We start from the raw sequence: 20,108 nt of genomic DNA, 5'->3' as shown, positions 1-20,108 counted from the left end.
TGATGCATGGTCCCAAATACTCCAAAGACTAAATTAGAATTTTGATCCTGTCATTGGGTACTATAGCAAAACTACTTCTAATTTGAAAGCTATTCTACAATGTCCTAAAATATTGTAGTAAAGAAAAAAAAATGCACCTAGTAATTTCCAAAACCAGGTAACCAAGGATCATCAATATAAGAGATGGGCAACAAAAATCCAAAGGTAAGATAATCTTTCCATTGACCATCTTCCTCGTGCCAGATTTAGTAACAGAAGAAAGTGTTTATGCTTTCTGAATCATATTTGCATTGATAGATCTTTCACCTGATATCTTGGAAACCCACAGGAAAATATAAGTAATACTGGTAGGAAGAGCCTAAGTTACCCCATCCTCCTATTCCCTTTTTGGACATCCAGGACACTTTTAAGCAGATCTGGCTTCATGAGTGCTTAACTGCCTAGCTAGAAATCATAGTATGTATTATTTGTAGCAGTTCTCACTTATCTTTTAAGGTTTACAGAGCCTGAATTTTCTCCTAATAATTCTCTGAAGCTCTTTATATTGTCCTTATTTCAAGGATGAGGACACTGAGACTCAGAGAAATTAAGTGATAAACCCAGGATCACACAGCTTTATTTATATACTGGATCTTATTCTCTTTTTTCCTTCACAACTGGGGAAACTTGATACTTGCTAGCCTCCCTGTTTTCACTTTGGTCAACATGAAATACCATACAAATCCTCAAGAAATATGTACTTGGTGGTGGGTTTGACTTGGTTGTTGTTTTTTAATTGTAATTGCCCAACTGTTCAGATGGATCCCATTTTCTGTGCTTCTGAAATAAACCTTTTCCAAAGGTGAATCCAGTTTGAAGTCCTAGGCAAGGACTCCATCCATCCTTCTATATTTGCATCAGCATCCACATACAGCATCTAATGTGGAACGCCAGGATGCCTAAGTCCCTCTCTTTTCATTTGCAGCATTACAATTCACTCCTGCATTGCTCTACTTGTCAGTATGCTGAAAGGGCAGGCCAAGGAGCTAGCTTATAGGGACAGAGTCAGCACTCTGAGCTGCCACCAGGATAACCACATTTGTGTCAAATAGAGCTCTTCAACAAATATTATCAGTCCTTGTGTCCTCCTTTTGCATTTGCAAGGAACTACCATCTATTAACCACACATCCTCAAAACACAAAATTAGATGAACTTCTAGAGAAATTATGACAGAGGCCCCACCCACTCAAAAGGTTAACTTATTGAACAATAGCTACTTATTAGACACCTCTAAGGCTCAGAGGTGGTTTATGGAGCCTCTCAATTTACTGCCAATTTGTCACAGTATATAGAAGCATCTAGTAGATAGATAGGCCAGGAGTCATGAAGACTAGAGTTCAAATCTAGCCTTGGATTAGCTGTGTGACCCTAAGCAAGTCACTTAAACTCTGTTTGCTTCAGTTTCCTCAAAAGTAAAATGAAAGTAATAATGGCACCTATCTCCCAGAATTGTGGAGATGATCAAATTAGAGAATATGTGTGTAGCACAATTTAGCCTAGCACATAGTAGGCAATTAATGTTTTTTCTTTCCTTCCTTGAGGATCAGTTTGTACCCTCATAGCTCCGCTCTAAGTAGATAAAATTTAAATGGCAATGGAGAAAGTATAAATAGATTAAGGAGAAATCACTTGCCAATTTCCTCTTTCCCCCACTCTTTGCCAAAGAGCCTTCTGCTGCATAGACAACTGTCAGCCTTGTATTGCACAAAGTTTACAAAAGAGCAAAGGATCCTTTGTGAATAGTTTGCTTAGAAGCCTCAAATTCTAAGTTATATCACTAACTCATTCACAGCAAAACTTTTGTCACAGAAGAGTCAGAGCTAGAAGATGACTTAGCAGTTCTCTCAGTTCAGAGGTACCAGACACACTGCCCTTTGCATTATGGCCTACAATACTGAGTGGGGCTGAACTAGATTTAAAATGTAATTGGGAAATATTTAACAAAATAAATAAAAATATAATATAATATAGATGATATTAGTATGTGTCAATATGAACTTCCCAGAAACTCTTATTTCTATCTGAGTTTTCAATCACCACTAAGAATCCAAATCTGTTCTGCAGCTCCCACCCTCCTACATGCTCCTTCTAAATTAGCAGAGGCTCAGAGTTGATCTCCCTTCTGATGCCATCTTCAGTCCTCTTTCCACTAAAACTACATGATCTGTTTTTTTGTGTATGGCATGAAGATAAAATAGAGGAAAGGTTCTAGGGGCCCATTCAGTCTGAATATTGCTTAAGCGGGGGAAAGAGGGACAGAGCCCAAAATGAGAAGTCATCCTCTGAAGCTCCCCTCTAGGAGCCAATCAAATAGAACAAAAGTAACACATCTGTATTCAATTTGTAGGTGGCCTATCGCTTTATCTTCCCCTATGATTTACTCCTTTCAAACCAATTTTTCATCCTCACCATGACCACCATCCACCCCAGCTTTCCACACCCTTTCAGACCATCATCTCTGGCTACATTGTCCTGCCTTCCCAAACTACACTATTCCCAACTTTCAAATATCTTGCTCCTTTTTCCTATTGACAGTTTTCCTGCCAAACTCCAGAACTGGATTACTCCTCTATCATTTATCTCTCCCATTCCTACTCATGTCCAGCTGAAGGGTGCTGGAGGAAGTCACAAGACCCTACTGACTGCATCTACTACAAATCTATATTACCTAATCCTAACTGAGACCTCTCAGCAGCAAGGGAATCTTTTTATTCCTCCCAAGTGGATTTATTCTCCAAATGATACAATAGCTGTTCCAAATTTCTTTCTTCAAATCCCTTGCTCATACAAACAAAGGACTTTACCTCAGACTTTACAGAGAATCAAGGCCATCTACCATGAGTGCTCTCTTCAGCACTTCTTTTCTTGCAGTTCTTAGATGTTTCCTACCCTCCTTTTTTCTTCTTTTCTTTTTTTCCAGTCCCCTTCTTGTCTTGTTCACGTCTTCTCCCCATTTTCTCTAGCAAACTGTTCCAACAATCCCTCCTCCTCTTTCTAATCTTTACTCTCAATCGACATGCTCCTTCCGCCATGCTGACAAACATGCCCAAATTGCCCCATCATTAAAAAAAAAAAAAAAAAAAAGCCTTCACTTGGTCCTATATTTCTCTTTCCTTTTTGAGTGAAAATCTTTGAGGAAACTATTCACTCATTCTCTCCATACCTTTCTTCACATTCATCTAAACCCTTGGCATTCTGGTTTCTGACCTCATTACTTTTCTGAAACAACTCTCTCCAAAGTTACCAGTGGTATCTTAATTGCCAAATCAAACGGTCTTTTCTAAAACTCACTAGTTTTTACTTCTCTGAAGCTTTTTACGCTACTGACAGCTCTCTCCTTCTGGAAGCTGTCTACTTTCCAGTTTCATGACACTCCTTTTAGTACCCTTCACCCCCACCTGCCTGATGACTACTCCTCAGTTTCCTTTGCTGAATGAACACACTAACTAGAGATGTGCTCCAAGGCTGTTTACTGATCTCTGATTGCTTTTCTTTCTATATCCTCTCTCTCATTAGTTGAGATCAATTCCCACGGATTCGATGACCTCTTTGCAGATTAATCTCAGACCTATATAGCTAGCCTGAGTCTTTCTCTTGAGCTCTAGCCTCACATTACTATCTGCTTACTGGACATTTCAAATTGGGAATCTCAACATGTCCAAAACAAAATTATTTTCCTCCAAAAATTTTCCCTCTTCTAACCTTCCCTATTCCCCCCAAGTCAGTACCATAGTTGCTGACTTGAAATAAAAGATTCCAGACTCTAAGGTCATCCCTAACAGTTCATTCTCTCCCCTCCCACACATATAATCAGACGTTTGTCATTTCTATTTCTATAACTTTTCTATATTCTTCCTTTAATCACTCTCCCACTGCTGTCCCTACTCAACACACAGCAACAGCAATAGTCTAGTTGTATTGCATTAATTAATCTACTTTTCTCTGGTCTCTACCCACTCTGATCCATCCTCCAAAAACTGCCAAACTATTTTTTCCAAGACACAGGTCTGACTGTATTGCCCTGGTCTTGTTTCCCATTTAGTAAATTCCAGTGTCTCCATACTGTTATTACCATGAGGGCCATATATCAATGCTGGTTTGGGGCATTTAATGTTGTTTACAACCTGATCCCATCTCACCTTTCCAACCTTTGTCATTCCTTTCCTTATATCTTATGGTCCAGCTATACTAGCTTTCTTGCCATTCCTTGTAAATTACTCTATTTCCCATATCTATATTTGTACTGAATGACTCCCATGCTTAGAATGTCCTCCTTTCTTGCATTTCTTTGAATTTCTTTTCTTCAAGACTCAGCTCAGATACTCCTTAAATCTCACAATGAGTGCTTTCCTTTTTCTAAACTTCAGCTATCTTCCCATCCAAGAGTACCTTTCTCTGCTTTGTATGTATTTTGTATCTATCTATCTATCATCTCTCTATCTATCCAACTATTTATCTACATGCTCTCTCTCCTAGAATATAAGCATCTTGAAGGCATGGACTGTTTCACTTTTGTCTCTGCATCCCCAGAATCTAGAACAATACTTGGCACATAGTAGGGATTTGATAAATAATTATTATTTATTTGTTTGATTGATTAGATGTTGGAGCAATGCTATCCTTTCCTGTCCCACCTCCTCATAATGTTGTCCAAATGTTATTATTCTCTAAACCAGTATTGTGGGCCAAGAATCATAGGGCCATTCTGTCCAGAAATGGAGAAAGACTTAGGCTAGTCTGTCTCATTTGGGATGAGGGTTAGCAACTTCCAAGTCTTGTCTTAAGCTTCCTCCCTTAGGCATTTCCCAAAGGCCAGTGAGAATTCATTGGTACCAGGATATTTTGAGGAATTATCTTCCCCCCACAAGTCTGTAATTTCTGAAATTCCTGATGGAATTAGAAAAAAACATGAGTTGAGGATCCCTATGGCTAGCCTGGCCCAGGGCACCAAGAGTGGGTTAGACAGCTGAGTAGTTGGTACTCACTGGCAATTTTTCTAAAACCATGCTGCTTCTAATTTCATGTCTCAGGAATACTATAAAATTGTCTTTATTCAGCTTTAGAAAGCACTTAGACAATCAAAGCATTTTTTGAGCACCTGTACGTGTTAAGCACTATCCTAAGGGCCAGGGTTAAAAGACAAGACCCATAGGGAAAGTAGTCTTGAGAACAGAAACTTTTAATACTGCCACAATTGGGGGAATCATTTGGGTAATAATTTAGCAAAAGGTTCTGAAAAGGAATGGTCAGATAGGAAGGAGAAGAATTGAGAAGAGCAGTGTTACACACAAACACACATACACACACACACACACACACACAAGAGACAGAGAGACAGAGACAGAGAGACACAGAGAGAGAGAGAGACAAAGACAGAGAGAGAGAGAGAAAGGGGGGAGGAAGAGGGAGAGACAGAGAGAGAAAGAGAGGGGGGAAGAAGAAGGGAGAGGGAGACAAAAACAGAGGTGGGGGGAGAAAGAGACAGAGACAGACAGATATTTAGATTGAGATTTCAGGAGGAAAAGGCACTGTGGTGAGTGAGATAGCAAATCAATTTGTTGTTCAATCATCTCTTCGTGTCCAACTATTTGTGACCACATGGACCATACAATCCATGTGGTTTTCTTGACAAAGATACTGAAGTGCTTTGCCATTTTTTATCCAGTGGATTAAGACAAACAGGTTAAGTAACTTACCCAGGGTCACACAGCTAGTATTTCAGGCTGCATCTGAACTTGATTCTTCCTGAGTCCAGACCTGGTGCTCTATCCACAGAGACACCTACCTGGCTCCTCTCTGATTAGGGAAATGTACAAATTGCTTTGCTCTAGGTGAGGGCCCAGTTGAAATTTTACAAATAAGAACTTATAAGAGACCCAGTCATCATAGTTTCATGACTTCACCCAGCTTAGATCAATACCACTTGAATAAGAATAAAGGCAGTAAATGGTGGGTTTAATCCTAGGCTAAGGTTTTAAAAGGGCAGATCATTGAGGGGACAAAGAGATAAGTGTCTTGGGAGAAGGGAACAGTGTAAAGTTGAACTGGTTCTCCAAGAAGTCAAAATGGGGAAGGGAAGAAAGTCTGTCCTCTACAGGGTCATCCCTAGCTTTGGAAATAGCTGAGGTTTGGTAAGATTGAAGGTCAAGAAAGGCTAAGTATGAGGGAGAGATGGGATGACAAGAGACTAGGATAAGATAATGGAATTTCAGAGTTACTGAATATGAATGTTGAACTCGTGTGGATGATGACAAGAAAGGATGCGATCACCTCTGGGTGTATCTGTGGTGGCATGGAGAAATAATTCATAGGAAATTAATAAATTGAACAACTGGGAGGTTAGGATTTTTGAAGGAATATTAATCTAGATGTTGAAGTCCTCTAGTTTGAGGAGAGAAAGGGGAGAGAAAGACTTTGATGAGGCATTGAACTCACTGAAGAATGAAGAAGAACATCCTAGAGGTCTGTAGACAACCACCACCAGGATTTCAATTAACTGATAAGAGGTGGATTGCAAAGGAGGTTACTGAGGCTACTGAGTGATGGGGATAAGGAGAGAACCTAGAAGTGCCAATGGAGAATTAAGAGACTCTAACCTCTTTCTTCACCAGTGAACCAAGAGAAATGAGTGAAAGTTCAGCCAGTGCTACAAAGGGTGGCCAGGCAGGATGGCCATTTATCAAGAGAGTCAGATCTTACTATGAGCCAGAAAATGGAAGGAGTGACAAAGGAAAAGATTTAAGATGAAAGTAAGTTTTTTGCTTATGAAACAGACATTCCAGAGGGCACAGTGGAAGGAGTGGGTAGTTTTGAGTTGGGATTTTAGGGGAGAGAATGAGGGAGATAAATATAAATAATCAGTCAGGGCAGTATGGAAAATGGGGTTTGAACAATGGCAAATAGAGGTTCAGAATCACTATCATGGGGTGACTATGGTGAAATGGAAGTACATTCATAACTGAAGAATGAGTTACCAAAAATTAGCATTTGTCACATTCTTAAGATGGAATTGCCCCAGGCATCAAACATCTGTGAGTGTGTGTGTGTGTGTGTGTGTGTGTGCGCGTGTGTGTGTGTGTGTGTGTATGTGTGTGTGTAGAAAATGGGATGAGGAAGAGAACTGCATGGATGGAAAGGCAGGTCCTGTGGAGCTGCTAGTGGCTGCAGATAGAAGGACCTAATCAAGCAGGCCCTGAGGAAGTGTTCAAAAGCTTTGAGGCTGCTCTTCTAACTTCTTTCCAACTGTCACAATAGTCAAGCTGGCCGTAGTTAGATCCTAGTCCCTCCTATCCCCTTTTAGCTGTGAGATGTCACCATTTTGCCTTCACTCTGGTTAAAGCAATAATGATGGATATTATTTAAATAGGTATCTTCCCTATTTAAGGTCAAATTTTGAGCCTCAAATCTGAGTGTTTAGCTGCTTCAGCTTAAATTAAAGCTCAGGAAGTGGTTTCTAATCAGACAGCTATCTCCTCAATTTCCTATCTAAGAGGATCATATCTAAAACTAGACATACACACAAAAAAAAAGATGCTTTAAGGGATAACAAAAAAAAAAAAAACAACCTGCTTAGAAATCTTCCCAGCATCCTCATATATGAAATCCCCATTGTTTTTACTACTAAAAATATTATATCTCCAGAAAAGGCCTGTTAAAATGCATCTGTTACCAGAAGGTAACACATTATCCTATTACCACAGTACCTATTACGTATGACTTAAAAAGAAAGTGGTATGGTCATAATAAGGGGAAGAGGTAACAAATAGACCAAGAGGTGGACTAGTATCCATTATCTATTAAAATAATGAGAGGTAAGCCTCACAAGGAATTTATGGGACACAGATTAGAATCAGGACAAAAAGTCTGAGAAGTGCTGCTGTCAAAATGACTTTCCTAAGTGCAGATCTGACCATGGAACCCTTTCCCCTAGCTGCCAACCCAAACTCCATAGGCCCTGTATCACCCCAGGATCAAATATAAAATCCTCTTTGGGGCATTCAAAGCCCTCCACAACCAGGGCCTTCCTTCTTACACTTCATTCTACACTATTACTTGACAATCTCATAACACTGACTTCCTTGCTACTCCCTGCATGCAATGACTAGACATCTTCCATGGCTGCCCTTCATGCCTGTAGAGCTCTTCCTCTTCATTTCTCTCCCCTGGCTTCCCCAACTAAAATCAGTCCTTCTACAAGAAGCCTTTCCTGGTCCTCTGATGTCATCTCCAATTTATCCTGCATACATCTTGCAAATACCTAATTTTCTTGTTGTCTCCCCAATAGACTATGAGCATATTTGAGAACCTTTCTTTGTATCCTAGACCTTAACACAATATCTGACATATAGTGATTAAAAATTAATTATTGAGGTGGTACTCACACCATTAAGATCCAAAACAGAGTGAATCTTATAAAGATAGTAACTTCCACTTTTCTCACTCAGATTTACAACAACCCAGTAAAATAGCTACAACTAGTATTTGAATGTTCATTGTAAAGATGAGAATCCTGAGGTTCAAATAGATTGACTTTGGAAATAGTTGGTAGTACAATGTCCAGAAGTCCAGAGTCCAGAAGATCTGAATTCAAAGTCCACTTCAAACATTTACTACATGACTCTGGCCAACTCATTTAACCTGTTTACCTTAACTTCCTCAACTGTAAGATGGGGATCATAATAGCATCTATTTCACAGAATTGTGAAGGTCAAATGAAATATTTCTATAAAGCACTTAGCACAGTGCCTGGCACCTAGTAGGAAGCTATACAAACGGTTTATTCTCTTCCCCTTTCCTCTGGCCTTACAGTGTTAAGAGTATGAACTCAGGTCTCTCCTATTCCAAGTTACTTTTCATATAAAATAATGCTCTGAGGAAGTAGGATACAAGATAGCAATGAATTGTTGACACAGAAGAATTAGGGAACGGAATCACCAGTTTGAGAGAAGCAGTGGAGGGGCTGTGTGGCTAAGGGGCTAACTACAAACTAGGGATACTTTATCATGTATATAAGGGAGGGGAGGTGTTACTGAAAGGTGGGAAAATAAAACTGTCAACCAGTAAACATTTATTAAGCATCTACTATATGCCAGATACTGTGTTAAGCACTAGAGATAAAAAAAAAAAAAGGCAAAAGGAGCTCATGATACTTCAAACCAATTTAATAATTCGTCTGTTTCCTGATCACAGACATAGTCATACCTGCATTAGCATAAAAGGAAGACCCTGTCATGGAAGGAGATCATTTCTATAAAAGCCCAGTGAATCAGCTATTTCTGCTACTGAGTTATAAAGGATTCACTGGCAATATTAGATTTTTAACTGATTGAAACTTAGAAAACAGGTGAAAGTCTTTCGGGAGGAAAGTAGTTAGATATTATATACTCTCTCAAAAAAGGAAAGAGAGGAATGAAGGAAGAGAAAAGAAGAATGGAAAGAAGGAAGGAAGGAAGGAAGGAAGGAAGGAAGGAAGGAAGGAAGGAGGGAGGGAGGGAAAGAGAAAAGAAGAAAGAGAAAAGAAGAAAGAAAAAAGAAAAAAGAAAAAAAAAAAAGAAAGAGAAAAGAAACAAATGTTCTTCAAGATGTCCACAAGATGGCACTGCTGCTTGGACCTGCATCAACATTTACTGAGCTAGACATTTAATATAAATAAATATGACTAGCCCCCTCTGCTGGCAAAAAGTGGAATCTTTTGTCTGAATTCTTTGCTCAGGTATGCTATGGGTCTTTAATACTTTTCATTAGCTTAAATAGTGTACTTAATCACTCAATTAAAAAGCTAGGGTAGCCCTACACATTTCCAGAAAGACAACTTCACTTGAATACAAATAAGAAGTCAAGGACAATAAGGTTGCTACATAGTGACCTTTTTTATAAGGTTACTGAGCATTTCAGTTAATGTTGAAAGAAGCATTATTGATCTAAAGTTAACCTAAATATTCTTGGCTTCTTCCTTGCATTCATTCTAAATATCTGAGCTGTTAAACCAGATCTCTTTTCTTACTTCAGTGTTACTCATATACTTGGGTCTCCTGGTCTCAAGTCTCTGCTATTACCAGACCATCCTCTGCTCAGCTGCCAAAGAGATGTTCCTAAAGTGCAAGTCTGACCGCGTCACATTTTTCCCTCAATAAGCTCAAGGAGCTCCCTTTTATCTCCAAGACCAAATGCAAACTCCTTTGCTAGGTATTAAAGTCTGGCCCCTTTCTAACCTTCCAAGCAGACTTACATTTTACCCCTCTTTGGGTACTGACACTGGCTTTCCTGTTGTTCCTCCCATAATATACTCCCCCATTCTCTGCCTTTTCACTGACTATCCCCCATGCTTGGAATATTCTCCATCCTGGCTTCCCTAGCTTTCTTCAAGAATTGACACAAATTCTACCTTCTACAAGATGTTTTCCTAGTCCTCTTACAACACTATCCTCTCTGAGGTTCTGACTTTAGTAGCCATAAAAGTGTTATTCATAAATTTGCCTCATTTGTAATTTATTTGTATTTATTATTTATTGTATTTCTCGTGGAATAATAAATCTATATTCTCATTTCCTATGGTTTAAAGGACAAACTGCTTGGATTTCCCACTCAAGCTGCAAAGGTGCACCTTTATTGTACTACTTCAAGATTGCTAATCTTGCTAGTCAAGTTCTAAGACCATTTAAACCTTATTCATACCGATTACAATTTTTAAATTTTTTAACTATATTCCTTTTTAGCTCTCACCTTAGATAAATGGATAGATTAAAACTACACAAATATATATGTGTGTATATGTATACATATATATTTAAATTTACTTTAAACGCCTATGGAATTTCCTATTTTCTCCATCCATTTGATCATCCTAATAGACATTGATTATTCTTAGTCAAGTGTAAGAATCAAAGCTACATAAAATAGTTCAAATGTGGCTGCATCAGAGTTTATACTGGTATTTATTACATACTTTCTAGAAAGTTGCCAGTTGTGTTTCCCAAACCTTTCCTCATTATAGCTCATACTGTTTTGTGTACTTTGGATTCAGGAATACAAGAAGGCACTTTCCTTATGGACAAAATCAGTAATGACTTGGGTATACTTCCTCTTGATCAGGGCTAATAGATCAGAATATTTCATTTTATACTCTCAAATTAATCTTTTTTTTTTTCCTTTTTATTTGCTACCTGAAGCCCAGGGCCACTTAGCTTAAAAGGTTATTTTCCACAAAACAAAATTATCTGGATGGATCATAGAGTATATATGAAATACTATGAGGCTAGCAACATAGATTGAAGACTATATTACACAAACCTTCAAATGTCAGAGTAAAGGGTTTGGAATTGTCTGCATTGACAAAAAGAATTTGAAGGCTTTTTTCAGTAGAGGATAGATACAAAGCTTTGCTTTCTTATGTGGCCCATGGCGGGGGGAAGATTTGTTCAATTATTCTACAGTACTTTCTTAGATAGTAAAAACTCTATGTGTTCTAACCATCAAAGTACCATCGAAGTACTCATTTGTCTGAGATAAAAAATTTAAAAGAACGCCAAGGGACTAAATGGCTTAAGACACTGGTCCAACATCCTAATCAAAAACACTTTATCTGAAACGTCTTTCCAAAGAAAAGTAACCCAGGCTCCACAAAGCAATGGAATTTCATTCATCCTATATGAACACCAACTTCAAATGAAAATCCTCCCTTGTCCCCTTCTACTGATGTTATTTGAACATGAATATCTATAAAGTCTGTGCAATAAGTTGGTGCTAAGTTACCCCAATTTTAAAAGACTTCATAGGTTGAGATTTAAGTAATCTAATTCTATGACCTTGTTGAAGCTCTAAACAGGTAAATAATATCATAGTATTATTGACCTGTTTAGAACTTCAATAAGGTCATAGAATGATAATTTTTAAAAAAACTAATATAATCTTCAGCTGCCTTCAAAGACAAAGGAGACAATGCCATCAGTCTTGGTCAGAGCATGATTTGGATACTGTGTTCTGGGCACCCATTTTTAATACTGAAGAGTATTCAGAAGAGAATGAACAGGGTAGTAGCAGGCCAAAAGAGCATGTTATAAGGAATTGTCTTTCTAATATTTAAACAGCTGCCACATGGAAGAGTAGACTTATTCTACTTGAACAGAAGTGGATCAAAATGAGGAGAGATGAATGTTGTAAAGAGGCAAATTCAAGTGTAAGGTCAGAGAAAATTTAAAAGTTGAAAGGATTGCCTTGTAAAATAGCAATGTGTTCCTGCTCATTGGAAATCTTTAGACAATGATTAACCTCGTGCACAAGAATATTTTAGGGGTAATTCCTTTTTTAACTATAAACTGCACTAGATATCCTCTGAGATCCCTTTCAACCCTGAGATTCTAAAATTTTATAAGGACAGAAATTAACTTTAAAAGATTTCAGTGAATGATATCCCCAGAAAATTACAGGAACACAGGCCCAGAGTTAATGAAAACCTGGTGTATTTTTACTAGTCATCTTTTTCTTTTTTATTTATTCATTGCTTTAATGAACATCGATTCCTCTCCCAAGTGCAAAGCTCAGTAGTAGTTGCTGAGAGAGATACAAAGTTTAGAAAAGATCCGATCCTTGCCCCCATAGAGCCCCCATAGCCTGGTAGGGGGCTATCTAACCATACTATGCACTAGTGTACCATCAATGCTACTCTTAAGTACTCCTAGGAAGAAGGTTATTAGCAAAGGCAGACATCAGAGAAGTCTTCATGGAATAAACACATAGTATTGGGGTTGGAGATCATGCAATGGGGTAGGATCCATTCATCAGAGGAAGAGAGTAGCTTTCCAAGCAGAGGGTACCTCTAGCAATGGAGATGGAGAACAGAGAAGGGGAAGCTATAGAACTCTCCTATCTACTTCCAGGGGCAGTTTCTTGAGTAGTCCAGTTTAGCACAAAACAGATCAAAGGAGTATGAGTTATAACTGTAAAGATAGAATGTGAAAGGAGGTGAAGGAATTTGAACTTTATTCAACAGGCAATCATGACCCATGCTAAAAAGTCTGGATGAGTAAGCCTTGTCCATATTCTATGTCCTTGTAGCTAGATGGAGCCATTAGAGCACTGGGAGTCAATAAGATCCAGGTTCAAATCCAACTCTTGACAGTTACTGTGTGACCCCATGCAAGGTATTTAACTGCTGCCTACCTCAGTTTCCTTAAGAGCATCCACCTCCCAGGGTTGTTGTGATGATCAAATGACTTAATTATAAAGAGCTTAGCACATGTATGGCACTAGGAAGCACTTATAAATGCTTATTCCCTTGCTCCCTCTTAGAAGAAAGTCAAATGAAAGAACTCAGACTTTAAGCTTCAGTTTTTATATAAGACTACACTACGCCATTGGCCATAGCAAATCTCAAATCCAGTGTCAGTATCATTGCCAGACCTCTGAAGATCATAGTCCATTCTGTAAGATGGAGAAGTATAAATCATCAGCAACTACCATTACTTCATTCTTCTAATGCTGTTCTTTCAGACATCTCCCAACCTGCTGCTTTTGAGAGACCTTCTTCCCCTTGTGGCTGCTTTTTTGAGGGGTGGGGTCTGGTCTTTCAGTCTTTAGTACCAGAATGTGGGAACTCTCCACCTGCCCCAAGCTAGGTGAGGAACCTGGACAGGTCTTCCTTGATTTCAGCTTCATCCCAAGGTCCATGAATGTTCTCTTTGAAAAGCTGCAAGCGGATGAGATAATAAGGACAGAGACAAGAAATGGAAACTAGTAGCAGGGCAAAGAGTATGGCCCCCACACTACTAATGGTCAACAGCCCCGCCAGGGCAGAGAAAGCAAAGAGCAGCGTGACCCCCACATAGCTGCATGGGGTACAGGCCTTCAGTTTCTTCTGTAGCATTGGCCACAGGGCAAAGATCTGGATGGCGAATGTCACCATGATGAAGGCATGGAGGGATCGAGGCAGGCGGGAGGCCAGGCAGACAGAGGCAAAGATGGCCATGTTGAGGGAGAGGGTGCTAGACACAATCGCAGCATTGGCCCCGTAGTCAAAGAAGATAAGGTGACCCAAGAGCATGAAAACAGACATAGCATAGATGGTGTCAGTGCTGACGGATTCTGTCAGCGTCTTCAACACTGGGGAGAAGCCATAGGTGAATGTGATAAAGAGCAGGGCACTCTTCAGGTCAGCCCACCGCGTGCGCCCGCTCTTCTTCCGCCCAGCCCCGCCATCAATGAGGTCAAACAACACGTAGCCAATCAGGGAGGAAGCCAAGCCGGTTCCAAAGAGCCATTGGGGCGCTAAAAGACCCTCATCCATATACCACCAGATGACCACAAAGACACAGACACTGCACAGCTGCTGGATCACCACCCCGGACTCAAAGACCACGGACCAGTACTGGTATTTCCGGGTGGAGATGTTTTTGCGCAGCTCTTCCAGGAACCGCCGGTCCACGTAGTTATCAGGGAAAGGCTGCCGCTCATACAGCACCTTCTGCCACCCCACGACTCTGGTGTTGGCCATTGGTTGTGAACACAGCCTCTTATCATCCGAGCACAGACTGGATTTAACTCTCACCCATAAGCCCTGGTGGGGCTGGCTCTTCAGGAGGATGGAAGATGGGCCCTCTCTGGATTTTCCATACTCTTCTGCACCAGATGATTTTCCCATCGATTGATCCATTAGATGAACAAGGTTGACCAAATTCCAGGAGGGAGAGGGAATAGAAAGGAGGCAGGGAGGGAGGAGGAGAAGGATGGAGATGGAGAGAGGGAAAGAGAAAGAGAGACAGAGAAAGGAGAGAGAGAGATGACAAAGAGGGAGAGAGAAGAGAAGGGAAGTTGGAGGGAGAAAATGGAGGAAGGGAGAAAGACAGAGGGAATGGAGGGGAAGAAAGAGAGAGAGAATATCAATTAATCTTTGGAAATGAATTCCTTGTAGGTCAACCAAAAAGAATTAAACATCCCCATTCAAATCTACTTAGACCATAAATATTAAAATGAGGTAGGTGTGATGACAACTTCAAAAACTTCACAAATACATGTCTTTTTTCTAACTACAGTATTTTGAATGGCAAGATGTCTGTCTCTAAGGATAATAGAATGATGTTGGTACAATGAGGAGAAAGTGGGAGGGAACATTTATTAAGTGCCTACCCTGTGCCAGTCACTGGGCCAAGCTTTTTACAAATATTGTTTCCTGTGACTTGGAATCACTGGACCTGAATGTAACTCCCATCTCAGCCCCCTAAGATCTGTGTGACTTGAGGCATGTGATTTCATTGCTTTGATATTGTTCGTATGAGGAGATTGGACTGGTTGACCTCTGAAATCCTTTCCAGCTCTAAATCTATGATCCTAATATACAAGACCTACAGAGTCAAACTGCTCTGCACCAAAACTCTAGCTCAGGGCCCACTCAAGCTGCCAAACTTCCCAACCAGATTAAAATGGAATTAGGAAATGTTTAACAAAATAAATAAAACACCATACAATAATGTTAATTTGTGGTTTTCTAAGTCAGTAGAGGTTTCTATTTGGGTTTGACACTATGCTCTAAGCCACATGGAACATTATAGGACCCCAAATAAGTGTGACAAACACTAGGAAACTGCAGGAATACAAACCATAGCTAAAAAAAAAAAAAAATCCTTGCTAAATAAAGTACCATTATTGTTTTTCCCTAGGTCCTTTTCCTTTTAAACTAATATTAACTCCTCCTCACCTACTGTATGTTAGGTGCTAGGAAAGAAACCAAATTTTGATAAGGATTATGAAACATGCAGAGTTAAGACATTTTGCTTAGAACAGTCAAATATTCTATCAACTGAGCCCCTTTTATCCCCCCTTTTCTGTTTAAACAGCTATGACCTTTTTATATCTGCAAACTCCTCTAAAGATGCATTAGTCCTATTTAACAGACGGAGACACTAAGGATCTAAAATTTGCCCAGTTTCTTATCCAAATTGGAATGATATCTTAAAATTGCTAACTGCTCATAACCTGGGAAATATGTATCCCCTCTGTTGAGGCAGAATCTTTGATATCGTTGATGGCAGCAGAGACCTGCAGGCAGATTTCTTTATGCTGTAGCAGGGGCTCAGGACTACCATACAATGGAAGAGAAGGGGGCATCATTACCCAGTGTTCCATACTTAGTCAGCACTGCTATATACCACTATAGCAGAACTGCCCTAATTAGGACAATTAAGTTGGCTTGAAAATGAGGTCTTGGTTCTGGTCTCACCTCTGCTTATAACTAGGTATAATAACCTTTCAGGTTGCATTGAGGTATCTAGTAACCATTCAGTTTCTTCTTCTATATGATAGACTAATTAAGCTGAGTGACTTCCAAGCTCTATTGGATTTCTAAGATCCTATGACCTCATGAATTTATCATTTGACCTCAGCTGAAGTCTTCATTGTTCTGGTAGATTCTGCTCCCTAGATTAAGAAGGTAAATGTCACCAGAACCTGCTCTCCCCCTGGGAACTACATACCACTCTCATTTGAACAATTTAGTAAGGAGGTTATTTAGGGCTGAAAACAAAACCTTAGCCTTTAGAGTCAGAGACCTGGATATGAATCCAGCTTTGTCATATATGTGAATATGGACAAGTTTTCTCATCTATAAAATGCCAACTACAGGACTTCAAAGAAAGCATGGAGCCGACTCACTCAGGCCTGGGAGAGCTGATTGCTACACTTTTAGCACAGCTTGGAAACTTGGAAACACTACAAATCATAATTTGATTTGTTTTATACTTAGATTAGATTTTAGAAAATGATGGCGATAAGATTAATAATGCAGATTAAATTTAAAAGTATGCGATGCAGATTTTTTATTTTTTGAGAGTCAGTTATTAAACATTAACCAGTATATCCCTAGTTGTAAAATAATTTCCTGTTCTAAATCTACAATCCCCAAAACCTGAAGGTAGTAACAAGATTAGGAGATTACAAAAATAAACTTTAACATTAAGGAGGGTATTCGGAGTTATTTGTTACTTAGTTGTGTCCAACTTGACACCACTTGGGTTTTTCTTGGCAGCGATGCTAGTGTGGTCTGTCATTTCCTTCTGCAGCTCATTTTACAGACGAGGAAACTGAGGCAAACAGTTACGTGATTTGCCCGGCCCACGCAGTTGGTCAGTGTCTGAGATTAGAAAGCATTCTACATATTGCCAAAAACTTCAGGACTGACCACAAGAGGAAGCTTAGTGTAATAAACAATCCCACCAACCCTGCCCTACCTAAAGCACAGAACTTTGGTCTGTGAATCTACAAGGAAGAAAATTAAAAAAAAAAAAAAAAAAAATTGAGACAAATCAAATAACTGCTGCCGTGGTTCTCAGAGAGGAGCAAGTCACGGGGAGAGAGAGGGAGGCCAGGACCCGCGTGAGCATGGGGCTGAAGCGCCTGCTCGAGGACCCGGCCTCCTTTTCCCACACGGAGCCCTTTGGGGCCAGGCTGGCTGGAGATGGCGCTGGAACCCACGGGAGACCCTTGAACAGGAGACAGGATAGAAGCATTTTAAAATCCAGCAATCCAAGGCGAGGGGGGCACTCAGAGATGCGTCTTCGGGGCGCCACAGCTCCCCACCCTGGCGAATGCTCTAGCAAAATAAGGAAGCCCCCAGCCTGCTCACTCGCCAGCACGCCAGTCTCTGCACACGCCGTAAGCAATCATACAGACCCGGGAATCCTCCTCAGCCAAAAGGAGACAGGGACACAGTACTGATATGTAAGCCCCCAAGTGAGAGTGTGAAGGGGGGAGGGGAAGGCAGTGCGACTGCGAGGAAATGACTCCAGGGGGCAGTGTGGCGCAGGGCACCCGGGCAAAAGAGCCCCGCCCAGCCAACAAGCAGAACTGGAGGGGTCCATGGCGTCACTGGAAAGAGGAAGAGTCCTCCTGCTCATTGGAGCGGAGTCTCGGAAGAACATAGGCTCTTTAAGATGTCATGGGTTCAAATCCCGCTTCAGTAAGGGTACCCCAAGACTCAATTTCCTAGACACTAAAAAGGAAACAGATTAGACTAAACGGCCTAGAGGAAGAAAGCTTGGGTCTCCGGCCTCAGCCCAGCCCTCATGTCACCACCCTGGGGAGGAGGAAGGACTGAGCTCGTCCTTCCCTTTCCCCACACACACTTTCACGCCTTCCGAAATATCAGACTCCCACCCGCCCAGCCGCCCGATCCCCTCCTCGGACTCGGAAGGAAAGGGGCTTGCAGGGACACCCACCCCACCCCCTACCTGTGGGCTCGGCAGAGGCTCCTCCCCTTGGTCACCGCCAGAGCCACATCCTCCCTACTCCTTCCCGGAACGGCCTGAGCGCTGACTGCGCAGCCGCAGACCGGGCCTCCTCTCGCTCCGCGGCGGCGAAGATGCTGCCTTTTGGAGCCATCTAGTGGAAGAAGCGAAGAAGGCAGGCCCGACTGCGTGCGGATCCCCGGGCCAAGGTGCGCGACCCGAACCCATGCCTTGGGGAGCTCACGTTCTAACCGGAAAACGCCACGCAGTCTCAACAACCCATGCGCATGTACGGGCTGCCCCAGCCTTCTCAGTGGAGCTTTAAGCCTTGCCGATTAAATAAGCTTGTGGCTGTATGTTTATATGAAAGTGTAAATGCATGCATATTCATGAGCTTTAATTCCTTAAAACGGGACCGAGAAGTGGGAACAGAATACACAGACAGGACGTGTGGGCGTGTGGACTCGGTGTGTGCAGATACAGCATCCGTCCGCACACGTCTGTGGTACCCATGACGCGCACAAGTGGTGCAGACACGACCTAGTTGGTGTAGACGCCACATCCCTATGGTATTGATGCGGGAAAGCTTCCTTTCTAGATTCCCACCCTCTCCTAGTTAATAATGTAAATTGCCCTTTAACTCACAAATCCCGGTCCCTTTGAATTCCAATAGAAGATCTGACCTGTTCCCAGCCCCACCCGGATATGAGCCAACTTTGGGGCTACACCCGGAAGCCCCTCGAGCTAAGTCTCCTATTATAAAAAGGCCACGCTGGGAACCCCTCTTTGCAGAGATTCCAAACATGGCTACCATGTGAGGACCCTCTGTCCAGTGCCCTCCTTATCTCTACCTTCGCCTATACTTTAACTTTGCTTATCTAATAATAAACCTCTTTTATCAATCTAGCTCTCCGGGCCAATAAATGCTTTTATTGGAAACTCGCGCCGCTACTAGACCCCCTTATGTCGAATCTGTACCCCAAACCTTCCACTAGACCTTAACCCTAATTTCATTTAGGTACCCCAAAGCTAGACCTCAACATTTGGTTCCCTGACCGGGAACACCGGAAGCTAGATAATTTAGGGATCAAACTGGACCCCGACCTTTTCGGGGCACTCAGAACCAATCCGGGTTTTGAGCTGTTCAGGCAGTATTCTTCCTGGAAGAATCTGCGTTCTTTCTTTGGTCTCACTCTATCTCTAAAGGTAGTGGGGAGAATATCTGTGTTCCGTCTCACTCAACTTCCATTTCAGGTGAAAAGGCTTCTGTTTTGATCTAGACACTCCCCTGCCTCTAAAGTCTTTCCTGGAGCAGATGCTTTGCTTGAAGAAACTCCCACTGACCAAATCCTTTGGAGAGAGAAAGGCCCTTCCTTTGCATCTCAATGCATTTCTAATCTTTTTTCCCCGTCACCAGATAGTCCTGCTCTCCAGCAGGAACTGCTGAGACACGAGAGGAAGTGTCTCTTTAACACCATCAGGTGGCTGTTCTGGGGACCCCACCCCTCTCGGGGGTCCCAGGCCAGCGCTCTCTTTGCTCTGTTCTGGGGAGATAGCCGGAGAAACATAAGAGGAGCTGTGTTTGAGCCCTTCTCCCACGCCACTGTTAAGTGCAATGGAGTCTCTAATGGTCAGGCTGTAGCCATGAGGAGAAAGGTCACTGAATTGGGGTGAGTTTAGAGAATGTCTCTGCCCACGGCAGCTACTCCCTGGACAGGGGTAAGTGGTCTTCCCTTCAGGTTTTGCTCTCCCAGCAAGATTTGGGGGCTTAGATGAGCTGCCCTGCCTTCAAGTTCCAGCGTGGAATCGCTAGAGGAGCCCTCGCCATTCAAGACGCACTGCGCTGGGTAAGATGG

General features: G+C 41.5%; 1 protein-coding gene and 1 long non-coding RNA gene across 2 annotated transcripts; one reads left to right on the top strand and one right to left on the bottom strand.

Moving 5' to 3' along the window:
- On the top strand, positions 1-9,516 carry LOC127562902 (uncharacterized). The gene is made up of 3 exons (XR_007953839.1): positions 1-204; positions 6,652-6,789; positions 9,438-9,516. It is a non-coding gene; the product is annotated as an uncharacterized LOC127562902 (long non-coding RNA).
- Positions 9,517-12,498: 2,982 nt separating this feature from the next.
- Positions 12,499-18,354, bottom strand: PIGC (phosphatidylinositol glycan anchor biosynthesis class C). The gene is made up of 2 exons (XM_051998950.1): positions 18,256-18,354; positions 12,499-14,653 (listed from the first exon to the last, which is right to left on the bottom strand). The coding sequence occupies exon 2, from the start codon at positions 14,526-14,528 to the stop codon at positions 13,650-13,652; it is 879 nt and encodes a 292-aa protein (XP_051854910.1). The 5' UTR covers positions 14,529-14,653; positions 18,256-18,354; the 3' UTR covers positions 12,499-13,649.
- Between the last annotated feature and the right edge of the window lie 1,754 nt (positions 18,355-20,108).

Source organism: Antechinus flavipes, chromosome 4 (genome assembly GCF_016432865.1).
Source record: "Antechinus flavipes isolate AdamAnt ecotype Samford, QLD, Australia chromosome 4, AdamAnt_v2, whole genome shotgun sequence".
In the NCBI taxonomy this organism is placed as follows: domain Eukaryota; kingdom Metazoa; phylum Chordata; class Mammalia; order Dasyuromorphia; family Dasyuridae; genus Antechinus; species Antechinus flavipes.
The sequence above is the reverse complement of the archived record's forward strand: the minus strand, read 5'-3'. Positions and strand labels throughout refer to the sequence as shown.

Bases quoted from the DNA above. Each gene is read 5' to 3' on its own strand.
- PIGC (XM_051998950.1), bottom strand. From the start codon at position 14,528: ATGGCCAACACCAGAGTCGTGGGGTGGCAGAAGGTGCTGTATGAGCGG.